At 43.1% G+C, this 16,992-nt stretch overlaps 1 protein-coding gene across 1 annotated transcript in view; it reads right to left on the bottom strand.

The window, feature by feature from the left end:
• The window catches only part of PDE8A (phosphodiesterase 8A), a 155,458-nt gene extending 139,303 nt beyond the window's left edge, over positions 1–16,155 (bottom strand). Inside the window, exon 1 of the mRNA XM_014887716.2 lies at positions 15,762–16,155. Coding sequence (XP_014743202.1) covers positions 15,762–15,827 — 66 coding nt within the window. The 5' untranslated portion in view covers positions 15,828–16,155. The remainder of the gene's footprint in view (positions 1–15,761) is intronic.
• Between the last annotated feature and the right edge of the window lie 837 nt (positions 16,156–16,992).

Genomic DNA, 16,992 nt, shown 5'->3' with positions numbered 1-16,992 from the left:
CCCCAGACCAGCTTACTGTCAGAGAATAAACTGCACGTATTTTGGCCATTTTCTCACCAGTTTATCATATTTGTTACAATAACAGCATATTTACTAATGAAAGTGCTCTGAAAGTGTGCTTTTGGGAAGAGAAACAGAATTTTATCTGACTAAATTCACATTGCACAAACAATATTTTTTCAATACGTTTGTGCCCCCTGCACTACTGAAACAAACCTGAGGTAGTTCCCACATCACAATATTCTTCAAAAAAAAAATAAAGGCAGGGATTATCCAGCTCTCCCTCCACTTGAGGAGAATGTGAACTTCTGATAAAAAGTTTACTTTAGTTGCTCTGCCAAGTTCTAGGCCCAGAACTTGGGAGGATTAATAACAGGAATGGGCTGGAGACACGTGATTGAGTTAGCCTTGTTTGCAGTTCGCCTCCTTAGCAAGGTACAGCCTGACCTTAGGTGACTGTGGCTAAAAGGAACAATTATGGAGCTCAGCAGTGGAAAAAAAAGGTTAAAAAAAAAAAAAAAAAACCAAAACAGACAGACCGGAGCCATATAACTGAAAGAATTTAAAGTGTTCAGCTAAATTAGGCACATTAGGTTAGAATATATTACATCCAAGCTTTGTTAACCACTTCAGTGAGAAAAGAACTTCAGAAAAGATTATAGAAACCATGGATTTCTTCTAGAACAGATGCTGTGCTGCCTTTTATCTCTTAATAATAAATAAGACTTTCTGTTATCTAAAGTTATATAGCCCTATCTCATAGACATACTGTAACACATCATAAATACTAGTTGATTTATGATTCCAATTCCTTAGAGATGGGAAAATATTGAGTGATTTGCTCTTAATGACCGGGGAAGTATTTGTCATTCCCCAGAAGCAAGCCTGTAATCTGACCTCTTTCATCAAAGTCTTCACTTTTTGAAGCTTCAGTGGTTTCTGGGAAATCATATATTTAAGACAGTTAGTATAGCCAAGTAAAATTCCATATTTTTCTAGTGCAACATAACCTATGATTCTGCAGCAACACTTTGCTTCTCCTAGAGTTAGCACATCTTGATCTGCACCAGTGAAAAAGCTCGAGGTGATCATCTAAAAAGTTTTAAACGAAACAGCTTTCTGATAAGAGTGCATTTCTCTGAAGGTCATTTTATCAGGAGAATGCCAGTAACAGTCAAGTGAGATGACATTTAGTGTAGCAAGTTTGCTCCTAGAAAGGAATGTCTACCATCTTTTTTACTAATGGGGAACCACTGCAGGAAAAGGAGTTGATGGCTCTGGAGACACATGCAGTGGGTTTATTCATATCTGACTTGTATTTGGGGAATAACCTGACACTTTTGAGGAAGCTCAGAAACCCGGAAAGAATCTTTACACAGCTGTACAGGGAAACAATTCTCATCTCAATCTATTTTCTTAACTATGCTTGTTTAAAATACTTCCTAATTCTTGTTCGAGCATGGAACTGTTGGCATTTTCTGTGTGTCAGTTCAATTCCTGTTCAAGGGGGCCTTGGAGAGCAGCATTCCTGGTGGGATGGAGAGCAGGCCCAGAGGTGTGATGGTGTGCTCTCTGCAGCCAAATCACCTGGAGTGCCTGAGTGCTGGTACCCAGGCAAGGAGCTCTTGGATCAGGAGCAGCTCCACTGAAGCCACGGGAGATGATTTTGGTTCTCTATGTGATATCTTTCAAATGCTGTTTGTGGGCACAGAAAAACACAGACATGGCTTTGGGGTATAGTCATCAAACACAGGCATCCTGGGATACTCACATGCCCACTGCAAGCCACAGAACATAGGCCTGCTGCCTGCTGATCTGCTTTGGGGAAAATTGCTAGGATTGAAGGAATTTATTTTGTTCTGTAGTTCAAGAGCCTCCCGTGGCCAGGCGGGCAGGCTGGACGCAGCTGGAGCACTCCCCCCCTTTCCTGGAGCAGAGGGGAGGCTGAGCACCAGGTCCAGAGACCTGGGATGGGTCACTGCACTGCCTGGGAGATGGCATTCAGGGGGGAAATCCCCAACCCTTCCACAGCCCAGCCAGCCAGGCAGGATCTGGTGGGTGGCACTCATAGACCCTACTTCTTCCCACTTAAAGCAGCTATTTAGTCCTCTTTTGAAGTGTATTTCAGGAGTCTTGAGTTATATGAGTTTAAAATTGGCCTTAGCTAGCCATGGTGGATGGACCTTGACAAAGAGCTTTTAAGCCTTCTCAGTGAAGACAGCTGGTATTTTAAGGAACAGGTTAGGACATGACAATAACTCCTTGTACTGGTACAACTGGTTACTGACTGTAATTCTCAACAAAGATTCATACAATAGATTCATGTAGCCATAAAATTGAATAGATTTGTAAGAAAACTCCGTGTTACCTATGAAGACAAGACAATGCAATGTATTAGCTGGGGTGGGGAAGCCAATTTCACTGGTGCATTGCTCCCTCTTCACATAACCAGCTGTGATGGAGGTCAGCTCATCCTCTTGGACATCCATCCTGTCTCAGTCAGACAAGAAAGTACTGTGACCTGATCCAACCCATCAAGCCCTGATCCAAACAGGAGATACAAGGCAAAGGGCTTCTATATAAGGAAAAAAAAGGGAGCTGGTGGAGTTCAGAAAAAAAAGCAGGATCAAAAGGAGTATTTTATAGCACAGTCCAACTTGTCAACACAGCCTGCACAGTGCCATCTTTGGCACATTATCCCACAGTATAAGAACAAAGCTAGATCCAAAAAAGACAATTAAAAGGAAACCACACTATCTAGACAGGACATCTCTTCTGCAGAACACTAATGATTAACCTTTGGAAACCACAATAATTTATCATCAAAATAAAAAGTGTAGTGAAACCTCAAAGGCCATTGACATGAACCAGAAGTAGCCTCTGGGAGATGCACTGCCTGCAGGAAAGCATTCAAATACGTACAGGACGTAGTCAGGGTCTGGACATATAATTATGTTTTGAAAACAAATAATAATTGCACCTTAAACAAAAAGGAAGCTCCCATGAGATGAAGCTTGAATACTCTCTGGAGTATACTCTGAGATAGCTCTCAACATACAATGAAAGAATCACCACAGTCCAGTTTTAGGGAGTCCCTCAGTAAATGCAAACAAGCAAGGTTAGGCAACAGAATAGTGTCTGAGCTTGGGATCTCTTGGCAGAAAGCATGAGCTCTCTTTCACTGTAAATAGTGTGATCTGGTCTGACCAGTGGCTGATTGCAGAGCACTGTCTTGTTAGCTCACCTCTGGCCATAACAGGTAGTCGTCACTTGTGTGGAAAGGAAAACAGAAGTTAATGGACTAATTCATTCAATCTCTGTTTAAAAATCCCTCGCTGCCCATGACTCCTAAGTAAACTATAAAGAAGGGGATCTGATTCCCCTGCATGCACACAATGCTCCCTGTTCACAAGGTTATCTTTGATGTAAAGCCACTGTGCCTTGGCCACTAACTCTACCTACATCCATTACAGGAACCCCTTGTATAATATGCACCTTGCTTCAGTGTGCAAGACATTTGGTTCCCAAAAACACAATAGGATGGCTGGAGTAACCACTAGCCAGACATGCTGGAATGCCTGAAAGTGTCCAAGATTAGTCATTTGGCAGCAGTCTTGAGGAAATGCAGCTTTACATATCCCACTCTGGACAGAAGGGTTTAGTGCTCAGGGCCTTCTGGCAGGTCTGAACCTGGCTCCTTCCCTTGCAGAACACAGCACAGCTTGGATCAGCTGTGGCTATGAGAGCTAGCGCTGGGATGCAACTGCCACAAAAATCTGGATCACTCACTTTGTCAAATCTGTCTCCAGCATATTCTTTACTTCACCAAAAGAAAGAAACCCAAACCAAAACAAACTCTTTGCTATGCTTGGCCTTGGTATTTCTTTTTTCTGGATAATTGCAGCTTCTGTGTTTGTCAACTGAAAGGAAAATGCATGTGTCACATACGCAGGAGTCAGAAATCAGAAATCTGATGGGTGTTTGTATACTAAACAAGAGCTCAAAGATTGGAGAAATTTCCTTCTAACCTGAGCACAAGAAAACAAAGTTACTGAAGAGCAGTGTGCCTGCTCATCAGCTGCATAGGTCCAGGCAAATGCAAGATTGCATTTAGGTGCCTCAGCAATGGCAGGACTGAGCTGTGGATGCTTTCTTGGTCACTGGAATTTGATGCAGGATTTGCATGGACCACCTTGCCAGGGGGGCTGGCACCTGCACGTCACTGCACTTCTAACAAGGATCAGTCCCCTCTGTGTAAGGCAACTGTTCCTAGGCCACATCCACGCCAGGAACTGTGCTCAGCACAGAGCTGTGCCTCTGACCAGCCAGCACAGCCAAACCAGCAGCCAGGCACTGCACCAATGGCTCAGGAAGCCCTCCCAAGGGCACGGCCAGAGCAGCCTGTCCTGGCCCCCAGGCTCAGCCTGCCTGACCCCAAAAGGACCACTTTGCTTGAGCTTAGGGCTGAGCTGAGGCAGAATGACTCCCACTGCTCCAGAGCTGGAATGCTTACCATGACACCACAAGCCTGGGCATCACAGCATTGAGTGGGGCTGCCATGGCCTGAGCATTTCTGCTCAGGGCTGCAGAAAATGAACTAGCTAAAACATGCAGAAAACAGCAGTTGTCGTGCTTTTCACGTCCTAAACTGCAGAACTGGCACCAAGTACTCAGAACTGCAGAGATGATCTTGCTCCTTCAATGTGTGACGTTCATGTGACATTCCAGCAGTGAAAGAAACCAGCACAACCAAATGGATGAATGGAAAAACGAATTGCTTCATGTTGATTTAAAGGAGGTACTTAGTCATGCATGGGAAGGAAAAGAGAGAATAATTGACCAAAATAGAACGAAGCAATTGGAAACAGCTGATGTTTGATGAAAAGAAAGATATTTTCTGGGGTGAGAAATTTAAAAGCCTTGAGTATTTTGAAAGGGCAAATTATGCATAACTTTTTAATCCTTTAAAGGGTGCCAGGTTATCCAGAATCCACTCCAGAAAGGTTTCCAAAGCAGTTTATTCTAGAACTAAGCCAAAACCTCCAGCCAACTCTGGAAAATCTTATTTAGAGTCAGACTAACATATTGTGAGCTCATGTCACTGTTGGAAAACTGCTCCAGATGAAAACATGAGGGAATAGTTTTTCTAAGGAACCCTGGAGTTTTAGCCATTTGGGTTTTGTTGTTGTTTTTTTTTTTTAATTTGCAATAAGAAAAGGCAGGAAAGGAAATTAAAAGAAAAAATATAGAAGGGCTGAGTTACATTTTATGAGATTAATTACTGTTTTTCCATTTCACAAAGAGTGGACAAGTTTCATGCTGTACTGGGACTGAGGGCTTTCCTTTCCATGAGGTTGACATTACTGCAGTTTTCATACAGAGGTGAGATAGTTCCACAGTCTCGACCCACAGCACTTTGTGACTACAAATGGGACAAATCCAATTGTATTGCTTCAGCCAGCATCCAAATCACACCAATTGCCATTCAAATCTCTGCCAAAATGGCAGCTCAGACAGTGTACCCACCCCTAAGCAGTAGGAATTCAGGTGTCAGACCCCACAGGCCACCATGGGTGACACTGTTATGGGCACCAACAAATGGATTTCACAAATCAACCTTCTTTTCAGTTTTGTGTAAGCTTTTGAGCACATCCAAGCCTGAGGCATCCTAGTCATTCATGTTTCTGCATCCTCAGTTGCTCTTTATGTGCTGTCAATGTTTTGCATTTTTTTCAGTTTTGGGTTGCTTTTTATTTTAACTTGGCAAAAAAAGTAAGTGGATAAATGACAGACACTACCTTGTCCCTTTAGTAAATCATTGCAGACATGGGTCAGCATTTTGAGATGAGATGAACACGGTTTAGTGGTGAAGTTGTTGGTTTTATGGCTGGACTTGATGATCTTAAAGGTCTCTTCCAACCTAAATGACTCTCTGATTCTATGTATGGACACAGGTAGGAAGCCAACCAGACAGTATATTACTACCTTTTATAATAAATGCTAATGTTTTACTCCCATGAGTGTCCACATCTTTTTAAGCCACAAGTGTGCTGTAATAAGCAAATAAAAAGTCAAACACTCGTGGTTATATAAAGCTATGTGGAATAAGAAAAGAGAAGCTATGTGGAATCCATGACATCTGGAAAACACTTTCTACAGGGCATCTGAAGACAGCATACATTGCCAGCCTAGCACAGAGGACATAGATTTCCCAAAGAGAAGCCTAAGAAAATAAAAATCAGTAAATATGAAGTTGATCCCATAATACAGTTGGGGAGGAAGCAAAGATCTGTTTAGAAATTCAAGCCAAATTTAGGAAATTACTGTGGACACAGATAAAAGTTCAAAACAGAAATGTATAGCATATTCAAATATGCTTTGAGCAGAGGGGTTGAACTAGATGATCTCCAGTGTTCCTTTCCAACCTCAACTATTCTATAGTTCTGTGAAATGTTTTGCTTTGGTATTTTCTAAATTAAATGGGTTGGGTTTGATTTCGCTTTTCCAAAATGCAAGGGGACAAACAGAAACAGCTTATAAAGCAACTGCAGGAATTCTGTTAGGGACTGAATAAAAACATTTTGCAAAATTTAAGAATTTTCCTCCTAAGCCTCTTCAATTTTCTCCAAGGCAACCTCTGCTTTAGTTTCATTAGACCTATGTTTATATTTCATAGCTGAGGGGGAAGGGTCAGAGAGCAAATTAAAAAAACTCACCATTGATCCAGCTCTGCTCTCAAGCCCTATTTTCTTATTCACAGATAAACCCTTTCAGATGTACCCCAGTTCCTTCAGGGCTGAAGGTGCAGAGCAGGCGTCTCTGCAGCCAACAATAACAAACACTAACACCAACTTTGCATGTTTCCATGGCCATGGTGCCCCAGAGACCTCCTCTTTCATCCACACACCCCTCCCCTCCAAAGCTACCTCATCACCATCTCTCTGAGGCTGGGGAAGGAGGGACAGGTCAGCTACACCCACTTACCAATAGATTTTGTCACTCGAGGGAAGAAGAAGGGGGGAAGAATCAAAAAGGCGTTTCTGTTTTGTCATTCTTTTCCCACCTTTCTTATTTGCTCGGGTCTTGTTACCCAGCCCATGTGGTTACTGGTGGCAGAAATACGATGTGATTGTCATTAAAGTGCAGAGAAGTAGCACAGGGAGCACTGTTGCACAACCAGCAGCCACCAGGATCACACTGATGTCCCCAGGGCAGTGTGGGCAAAACGGAGCAACATTTTCTGATAAACACTAAAACCACTCGCAGTTAAGCCTTGTGCTTGGTCTGGCCTGGGAGTACATGACACTGGTGGATCAACCACACCAGAGACTGGCTCGGGTCCATCTGGGGTCAATGACAGCTTCAGCCAACCACATGCCCATGGCCAGCACTGCCAAAGGTGCTGCACAGGCTGGATGGGACTGACAGGAGGGGCACTCCCAGGAACATCCCAAGAGCAGAGGGGAAAAAAAATCCCAGGCCTCTACTACAAGCACAAAGGAGCTTCACCGCTCCTAGGAGGGAGTTTGGGGTTGGTACAAATGGGGGAACAGTCGAGGAGTGAGGAAAATGCCAGCCTTAGGGAGGGGAGGCAGTGGAGCTCAGCTCATCATATTAACACTTGTTTGCTCACGCAGCAACACTTCAGCACAAAGAAAAGCAAACGTCCATTATAATCTCTCATTTCTGAACTAGTCTCCTGCATGTTAATTCTTATTGACTGACAAGTGGAACAACACACATCGATCATCTTGTTAATCAGGTATTCTTGCAGTAATGCGTGATACAGTTTAAATAAGCCAGGTTAAGTTCCTTGTGTAGACAAGGAAGCTATTACAAGCAAATGTAATCATGAAACCACTTTCTGCAAGAAGCAAACGGAGCTTGAGCACCTCATATGCTTTGGAAAATTTTGCTTCATTTACATCATTTTTCATGACCTTTTGCTTAGCATGACGTGCTGCTGTCCCCCAGCTGTGACCAGTTTGGCTTGAAAGTCAAGATTTTGCAAGCCTGACTAGTGAAACCTCCTGAGGCTCTAAGCTTTCAGGGAACTCAATATCTTCCTTTTGAGGGGGCATCTCTTCTATAAAGTGTGTTTTGGTAGTTCAAAATAATGACCACTCTTGAGGCTATTGCTTAGATGCACAGCAGTTCTTGGCAGACAGGACTGCTGAATTACTGTGGTCCTGTAACCTGCTCAGATAAAAAGGTCCTTCCTCCCCATGGCACCCATGGAGGAGACACCAGCATTGCCACAGAGGAAGAGCACTGGTCACAAATGAGCCTGCCCAGCTGACCCTGTTGCCCAACCTCCCACCACAATCATATTTACAAAAGCATCTGATTTGCAGAAATCGTGCTCAGTCTCAGCTCCTGCTGATATCGGCAGAGACTTCACGCATTGGGATACTGAAAAACCAGAGCAGCATCATCAGCCTGTGCTTCCCCTCTTCCACTTTTACAGGGGTGGCTCAGCCTCTTAGGGACCATAACTGGATCTTTATGAAGCCCTTGGATGGGTTTTACTGCAAAACAACGCTGAGAATGCACATGCACGATTACACCAGGACAATAGCCTGAAGTTAACAATCGCTTCCTGTAATTGTCTGAGGCAGCCTGTAGAACTAAGAATCATCTCATGATAAATCCTTGTTGGTCATTTACCATCATTAATCTATACTGTCAGAATGAATTAGGTGCAGAGGAGCAAATTAATTACAATGCAGATGACACTCCAGTTTTAATTATCAGGACTTCAAAGTAAACAGTGCCAGTTAATCAAGCTCAGTGCCACGGAGGCTGTTGAAGGAAAGCTGGCAGCACTGACATCCAGCCTGCAGGGTCTGCACTTACAATGATGCCATTCTAGCTTAAGTTTTCCAAATTGCTCTCTATTTCTATCCACATTAGTCAGGTCTATGGGAACACTTTTTCCACTGCCTATGACATGCCTTAAATTAGGGGTGACCAATTTTGTCAATATGTAACCACCTAGCTTTATTTATAGAACATTTCATATTAAACAGCAAAAGCTCCCACTGTCTTTTTATGCCTTTTGCATAAAATTTTGCATTTAACAGCTACTTACTCATTTTACTTACCAGCTTAGGCTATATTTTTACAAGCTGTTGTTCCCATTTCAATGTTATTTTATGCCATTTTCTGGAGGGCTAGGATTAGGGAATTAACCTAAACATTTGGACAATTTGTAAAGCTCTGGCAGAGCAGCTAGCAGTGTTGCAAAGGCCCCCAAATCCTATCAGCCAAAGGTAGACCTTTTGTTATTGTAGGGCCAGAGACAGAAACTCTCAAAGCCCATCAGATTCCTGCTGACACTCTGTGAATTCCACAGGCAGGCTGAGCACTCACTCTGGCTGTTCCCAGCACCAGGCTCCTGGGGAGAACCGAGTTCAGTCAGAACAGACAAACACTGCAATGCTGAAGCTGTACAGGTGTTGGAGTGGGCTGCTCAGCAAGCCTGGGGATTTCCAGCAGCACAGACTTCAACAAGCCAGGTCCCCACCAAGAGCCCTTGGTGGGGCTGCACTCCTCTCTGTTTCCTGCTGCTTCACGCACCTTACGAAAAATGCTTCATTTTTTCCTGAAACTGGTGTAGAAAATGCAAAAGCCTGAGGAGATCTAAGCAGCCTGTGAAATGTTCTCAAGGAGAGCAAACCAAGGAAATAAGGAGTCGCAGAAACAAATAAACAAAGTAAAATTACTGTGGGGAATTTAATCACCCAGGAGACAGGAAATTCAAGGCTATGGTACCCATGACAACTACTATTTGTCCATAGTGTATGGAACATTAACCTTAACTCCATATGTGGAAACAGAAGAAATTATGGGACATACCAGGTATGAGTGCATATTTCATGCACAGGGTACTCTTTGAGGGCTACTGTGGAAGCAATAATTAAATTTCCTGACTGCAAAGCAAGTAGGTTCATGCATAAGCAGCTCTTCTGAGACACGAGTGAACATCAGCAGACAGAGCTCCCAGCTCACTCCCATGGCTTAGGCAGGGAAGATTCAAGGTCTCAGTTTGTCACAGTATTATCTCCTGCCTTGTAAGCTGCTGGCTGCTGTTCAGACTTTGTTTTGAGATTTGCCATGTGTTGATTTAGGAAATGTTGTGATGTTTCTTTCAGTTGTTGAGTCAACAAGGATTCTGCATTTCTTGTATATTTTCCTTTTGAGCAACTAAAGCAACATTCGTCCTTCAACAAGGCAGAAGTCCAGTTCCTGCTGGGTGATCAGTTTACTCCAATGTGAGAACCAGATTATTGCTGAGTTAGACAGCAAACAAGTTATCAAAACCTGAGAGAGTTTTGCACTTGTCTTGAGCTGAATTTTAACCCCTGGCTGGATACTGTGAAATCAGATTACTTAGAGCAAGAGCCAAAACCAAAGCAGCCCGATAGACAACAACTTTTTGGATGGAATTGTTGTCCTTCAAGTCTCAATTTTTACATGATTTTAGACAACTGCTGACTGGTATATCTATTGTTGCTAAAATTTGGAAGATTATTTATGAATATAGACACAAACAGCAAAAGTATAGCAGCTGAGAAAATCAATTGCAATCCGGTGGGAAGAGGGGCTATTGAAACGAGGATTTTTTTAACAATAAAAGTTACTTTTATCTTTTGTCACTGCCACAGGACACAGAAGCAGGCACTGCACTTGGTTATGACCTGTCACTAGCTGGCTCTGGAGGTGCTGTGTGCTGTTTCCTCCTCAGGCAAAAACCCACAGCCCAGCATCTCCCACATGGAATTTTTCAGCAAGAGCAAGGCCAGATGCTAATCCAGCCCATTACTGTTAATAAAGTGGTTTAATACATCCACAGAACCAAGCAGCATAGCTCAGGTCTGACCTCTGTCACCGCTGCATGGGCAGCTGCGTGGTGCCAAAATGCAGCCACGCTCACGGAGGGGCTGCTGGAGTCAGTGGAGCTGCAGCTGCTCTCCAGGGCAGGCTCGGGTGCTGTGGGGCCTGGGTGTCCTGCCAGGCTCCCCATCCCTGCTCCGTGCCTCACACAGGGTTTGGGGTGCTCTGTGCTCTCTGCTTGAGAGGAATGACAAATTTGTCTTTACAAACAAGCTGTGGGTCTACTGGTAGATAAGACTAGCACTGAGAGATAAAAGAAACAATGGGAAGGATTCCACTGACTGATGAATGGGAAAAGATATTTGCCTCTACAAACAAACTGTAGGTTTGCTGAGAAATGAAATTGGATATTGAAAGATGAAAGAGAAAATGGGGAAAAACTATGAAATCCATAATAATTAAAAATTAAAAGGAGGGTTATACATTAGAGGGGAATCTTAGGTATCAGGTATTCCAGGAAGTCTGTACCTCTCAGGTACCTCAGCCAATGGGGAAAGAGAGAGGGAAATGCAGCAGGAAAATAGGATAAAAAGGAGGCTGCGTCCTCCAAAAATCTGAGAGATCCCAGGGGAATACCCCATGGCCTCTCCCTTTATTCAAATTAAATAAGAGGACTCCTCTGTCCCTTTTTGGACATAAACCTCTGGTGTTTGTGGATTAATTTTCCTGACATGCTCAATGGGGCTCTGTGCAGGGACAAGGAGAGAGCAGTTTGGAACAGTCAAAGTCCCTTCCCAAGCAGCAGCATCTTCAGGCAGCACCCTGCCAGAGGGCTTCCATCCAGTAGTTCTGGACACATTTAACTGAGTCAAGGCCACATTTATTTAGCAGCAATTCAAAGTGAGGTGATCTCCCACTGCAGACAAGATTGGTGTTTCTTTCACCAATCAAAATAATTTCTTTCACTTCAAAATAAGAGTGCTGCCATGAACTCCCTGTGCCAGGAACCCATCTCAGGGCTGTCCCAGCCTGCAGGCCAAGCCAAGCTGAAGGCATGGCTGGGACAAACAGCCCAAGCACACCCTGCACAGCCTGGTTCTCACTTGTAGCCTGGACACACAATGAGCAGAAAGCAGCAGTGCCTCTCCATGGCTGACCTACTTAGAGGTGAGGCTTGCCCAGGGGCTCTGAGCCATGTCCTGTGGGCTGCTCAGCACTCAGACATGCACTAGTTCACTTTCTGCCCACCCTCCTGCTCTTCACTGAAGTCCCTGGAAACCTCTGAGTTAGCTCTGAAACAGAGGCTGATGGCCCCTGACCAGCAACAGCTCACTGGTTTGAAAACTCCCCATAGGGCCATAAAAGCCAGAAAGGAACCATTTTACAGGAAGGAAAAAAGTATGAGGCACCCTTCTTGCAAATACCCACTGAGGGCAACACAAGAAGGGTGCCAGGGTTAGCACAGCTGATCAAGAGCCACTTGGTAACACCAGCATCCTTCGTGCACATCCTGCTCCAGAGAAGGAGGGACTCCCAACAGCAGCTTTGCCCTTTGCTCTTGGAGGCACAGGCATGCTCCTGCAGCAGGGTTTTCATGCTATTGCAAACCCAAGACCAGTTTCAGGAGGGCTGGGCTGAAATCACCAATCTCATTTCCAGAGAATGATTAATAACCTTGGACTCTTCTCACTGTATCTTAAATATGAGCTATTCCTCATCAGGTAGACATCAGGATTTGATGCTGCACAGAAATTATTTCAGCTGAACAACCCAAGTCTTGAGAAGTGACTCTACATATGTTTTCACAGAAGTCATGGCAGGTTCTGGAATTAATCTGGCCAGAAACCACCAATACATCTACATGCTAACCTGAGTTGAGGCAGATTTGAATATTGTTGAAAAATCCCAGCCTGTGAATGATTTCCATTTCTGAATCTCTGCCCTGCAGTTTATGGAAAGGCAAAGAAGTGCAATGATGAGGTAAATGTGTTTATGAATGCACTACTGTTACCTTTCTACTCTAACAACTTACACGAATTACTTTACCACCCTTATTTATTGCTAATCAAGCTCAGCACTGGGGGAGGAGAAGGAATAAATTCTGCCACAAAGTTTGTGCTAAGTCATTTTTTCTTCATCACATGAAAGCCATAGCCCAGGCGGTTTTATTTGAACCATTGTTAATGGTTAGAAATATCCCTTTTCTAGGAGTTTGCTCTTCTTTCTTAGAAGTGCTCACATGGTAAAACCCAGCACCTCTTCTGTAGAGCAGCAAGAGCAGCCTGAGCTGCAGCAGAGCAGCAAGTCCAAGTGCTCAGAAAGCTCCCCCGAACTCCTGCTTGAAGAGTTTCCTCAAAAGCTGCACCAGCTACTTTGCCAGCTAATCTTTCCAGCCTGCAGCTACAGAGCAAAGCATAGCTGTGGACCTGTGTCAAAGGTACATTTGTTAACACATTTCCCCTGGAGTGCTAATTAACATTTACATCAAGTACTATGAGAGTGAAAAAGCTTCAACACAAACACACACGGCAGGGAAATGTGGGGAGTAGTGTACTATTTGCCCTTCAGGAGCTGGTGAAAATCCAGTTTGTTTTGTAATCTTCTGTTCTCTAAAATCAGATATTTTTTCAAGTTAATAACTAACCAGTTCTTTTTCATTTAAAAACCTCTAAGTGCATTTAGAATTGCATGACACCAAGGCCCTGCTGGCTCTGGTGCAAGCCAGCCCACGTGCAGGTCTCCGTGCTCAGCCACAGCACAGGCACAGCCTGGGCTAACCACAGAAAATGACAGTATTTTATAATTTTATAATAAACATAAACAAAAGAACATCAACACACTTTTGCTTAAGATTCAACCCTCTTAAACTAAACACTAAGATAGGAAACACAAACAGAAATATTTGTAGCTGGATCTTCAATTACCACATTTTGGGATGCTGACAAAAAGCTCTAATGAGCAACACTTGTACGCACAATGAGAGGCAGACAACGTTATTTGCAAACATAAATTTGCACTTGAAAGATGTGAAGGCAGTTGCTGAACAGCTGAATAATGAGCTATTCTCAATATTATTTCTCAATATTTATTGAGAAAAATGTGCTATCACAGTGAAGTGAAAATTTTAAGACTGCAACCAATATGACTAAAATGCAATTGAAAAGTCCTCTAGATTTTCCTCGGGAAGGGGGGAGTTTTTCCCATTTTTTAAAGGAAAATCTAGAAAATATGACGCTCACAGAGTGAAAAACGTATTCTATGAGCCACAAAATAATAGTATGTAAATCTTCACTACTCTGTGAACTTTTAGGCCATGACAGAGTGCATGTTGTTATTCAATATATTCTCTTCTGCCACAACCATGCATCCTGCTTCCAGAAATCAGCTTCTAGCCCTCCACCACAATCAGGATCTGAGATGAGTAATATATACAATGAAAACACAGACTTTTTGATTGCAAACTGCTCTAGAGTTCTGTGAGTATATTTTGTTATTGTTGCCCAGTTGCCAAATATTTGAGGTGAATAATTTTCAGCCTTGATGTTTACAAATTACTCTCATTGTTTATTTCTTCCTTTTTTCTTTTTTTTTTTTTTTGAGTGTTGCTTCTGCCTTTTAGCTGGATATCCATCTTTGTAAACAAAAAAATAAGCATAGCAAACAGCAAATGCTGCAGCAGTTTTTTTGGTTTTTGTTAGACATGCTGAAGTGAAGAACCCTAAGCACTGATGAGAATGACTGTCTGGGCAGTGCACCAAGCAATCAGTGCTGAGATGTTCCAACAGGACAAGGTGTTTATGTTTCTTCTATTTGATCAGCTCTTCAAACTTCTTTTCATTAGATATACACGTCTGTATTCGCTAAGAATATTTTTCAACAAGTAGCACGCACTCAGATATTTTGAGATTTCCAGTTTCCTTAGTTCTCTTAGTTTCCAGTAACTCCTACGAAGAAAAGGCAAAACTGAGCTCGAATCTAAACTGGCACATTTATGACATGACCTCCCAGAGGTTCCTTCTCCATAGCACAAATGTCTGGACTGAAATCCTGGCCTCAGCACAGCCAGAAAATCTTCCACCAGTCCCTTCCAAAACTTGTGAAGATAACAAACCCCCGTACTTTTGGGGAAACCAAAATGGAAGTAGAATGTCCAACTTCCAAAACGCTAATCGTTTAATGTCAAGTAACAGGATGAGATTAATATAAACACGCTAACCTGTCCAAACTGGAAATCTTTCAAACGTCAAGCACAGGAAACAACAACAGATTTTTTTTCAGGCAGGATGTCAGAGTTACCCCTGTGGTTATATGTGAGCCGAGGACAATGTTGTTACATGAGATCAAATTACAAACACAAGCAAACAGAAAACAATCTCTGAACGTCACTGTTTGGGATTTGACAAGCACAGCTGACCCATTTGGGCGGCTGAATGCTCTCCAGTGAGCTCTGGGGGATACGAGGAGGTGTTGCTGGACACTGAGTTCCACGCAGTTAAATTGTCAATTTGTTTGCCCAAGTTAATGCTTATCTTACCCTATGCTTGCTACAGTTTTACTCAATATATTTGACCTGCAAATTTTAAAGCAATGGCTTTGCTAAAATTATATGAAGTTTCTGGATTCTCCAAACACCTAAGAAAACTATTTTGGTAGTTTCCACAGCACAGAAACCTACAGTTACTCAGATAGGTGAAACTTCCAGTGAGGTGGATGACAGTCACTCAACCACACACATTACCATTTCATTTCTGTTCCTAATGTTTAGCACGGCCTTGCTCTAAGGAATTTCTGAAGTTGTTTACAAAGGTGATGCAGAGGTTGCATTCAGTCTGGTCCAAGGGCAATGGTTTACTGAAGCCACTTGTAAACAGCAGAAAGATAGTATTTTCTGTAACTGAGGGAGGAGGGGGAATAAAAGTTCTCACCTTGCACCAAGGACCATTAGAGACAGAGCTGGTTTCCAAAATATCTGCTCCTTCATTTTCTTCCATGTCTGATTAGTTGCAAAACTTTGTTCTCAAATGAAAAACATTAAATCACCCTCCAAGCAAAAGCAAAGCAAAGCATGCAGGCTCCAGTATCCCAGTTTGTGGAAGCCCTGCAATAAGTCACATGTTGATTTTATGGTCACTGGTCTAATCCAAGGTTGCAGATCCTGGTTCCGTGCTGGATTTCACAGAGCTTGGCCTTTCTTTTAAGCCTTAATAGTTCCTCTTGTCAGGCATTTATCTCCTTCAGCCCTTCCTTGTGGATCCAGGTTTTCACATACCAAATGGCCAACATTTACAGCTTCCCAAGTGCTGTAGAACTGACACTGAACCTCTGATCATCTCAGGAGAAGCCTGACAACAGAGTGCAATGTGTGGCCACACCTCTGCTGCCAGAGCTGGCCTCGACCATAAAATCAGAAGCAAGGTCACCCAGCAACCAACCTTTCAACGTCACTACAGTAATAAAGCCAACTTACACTCCACTTACTGCTTGGGTAGAGAAATATTTTGTTTAGAAGAAAGAAGCCCAGAGAAGATGGCAGAGGTCTGACTGTTCTGAACTGATACATAAATTCTGATTGATGCAGAGCTTTCAGCAGGCATTCATGGACCACATACAAACCCACAAGGCTTTGTCTGTGAATGCCATTGGGGTCAAACCCCTGAGCATTTTTCCCTAAGGATGCATAGTACCCCAGCAGGCTGGCTGGGTAATGTCCACAGGATATTTTTCAGCAGAGATCACAAGTTCCCATCTAGGTGCCCACAAGACTTTCTGCCACATGCTCAGCTTAAAAAAGTTCTGCTCACTCTCAAAAGTCTACATAACATAGGGATGAATTTACAAAATAGCCTCCAATCCCTGCCAGAGTCAGTAAAAATCAGGTCATACCATAAGACTGCCTACAGGAGCTTTCTCAAGGAAATGGATTCTTTTTCTCAGGAGCAATCACAAACCTAAAGGAGCACACTCAGTTTAGGAAGTGACGTTTCTCTCCAAGCACACGAACATGCTAGAGAGACAGGCTACAATAAATATAAATAAAAGCAGATAACAAAAGATCGACCCTCTTTGTTCTGTTTGCACTGTGAATCAGGCAGTGCCACTGCAGATAGCTGGTGCCCTAAAATTTCGAAACCAACTGTGATCTCTGACATCTATTCA

This window comes from Sturnus vulgaris, chromosome 13, assembly GCF_052056855.1.
Source record: "Sturnus vulgaris isolate bStuVul1 chromosome 13, bStuVul1.hap1, whole genome shotgun sequence".
Classification (NCBI taxonomy): Eukaryota; Metazoa; Chordata; class Aves; order Passeriformes; family Sturnidae; genus Sturnus; species Sturnus vulgaris.
Note: the sequence above shows the minus strand (reverse complement) of the source record. Positions and strands in the feature narration are given on the sequence as shown.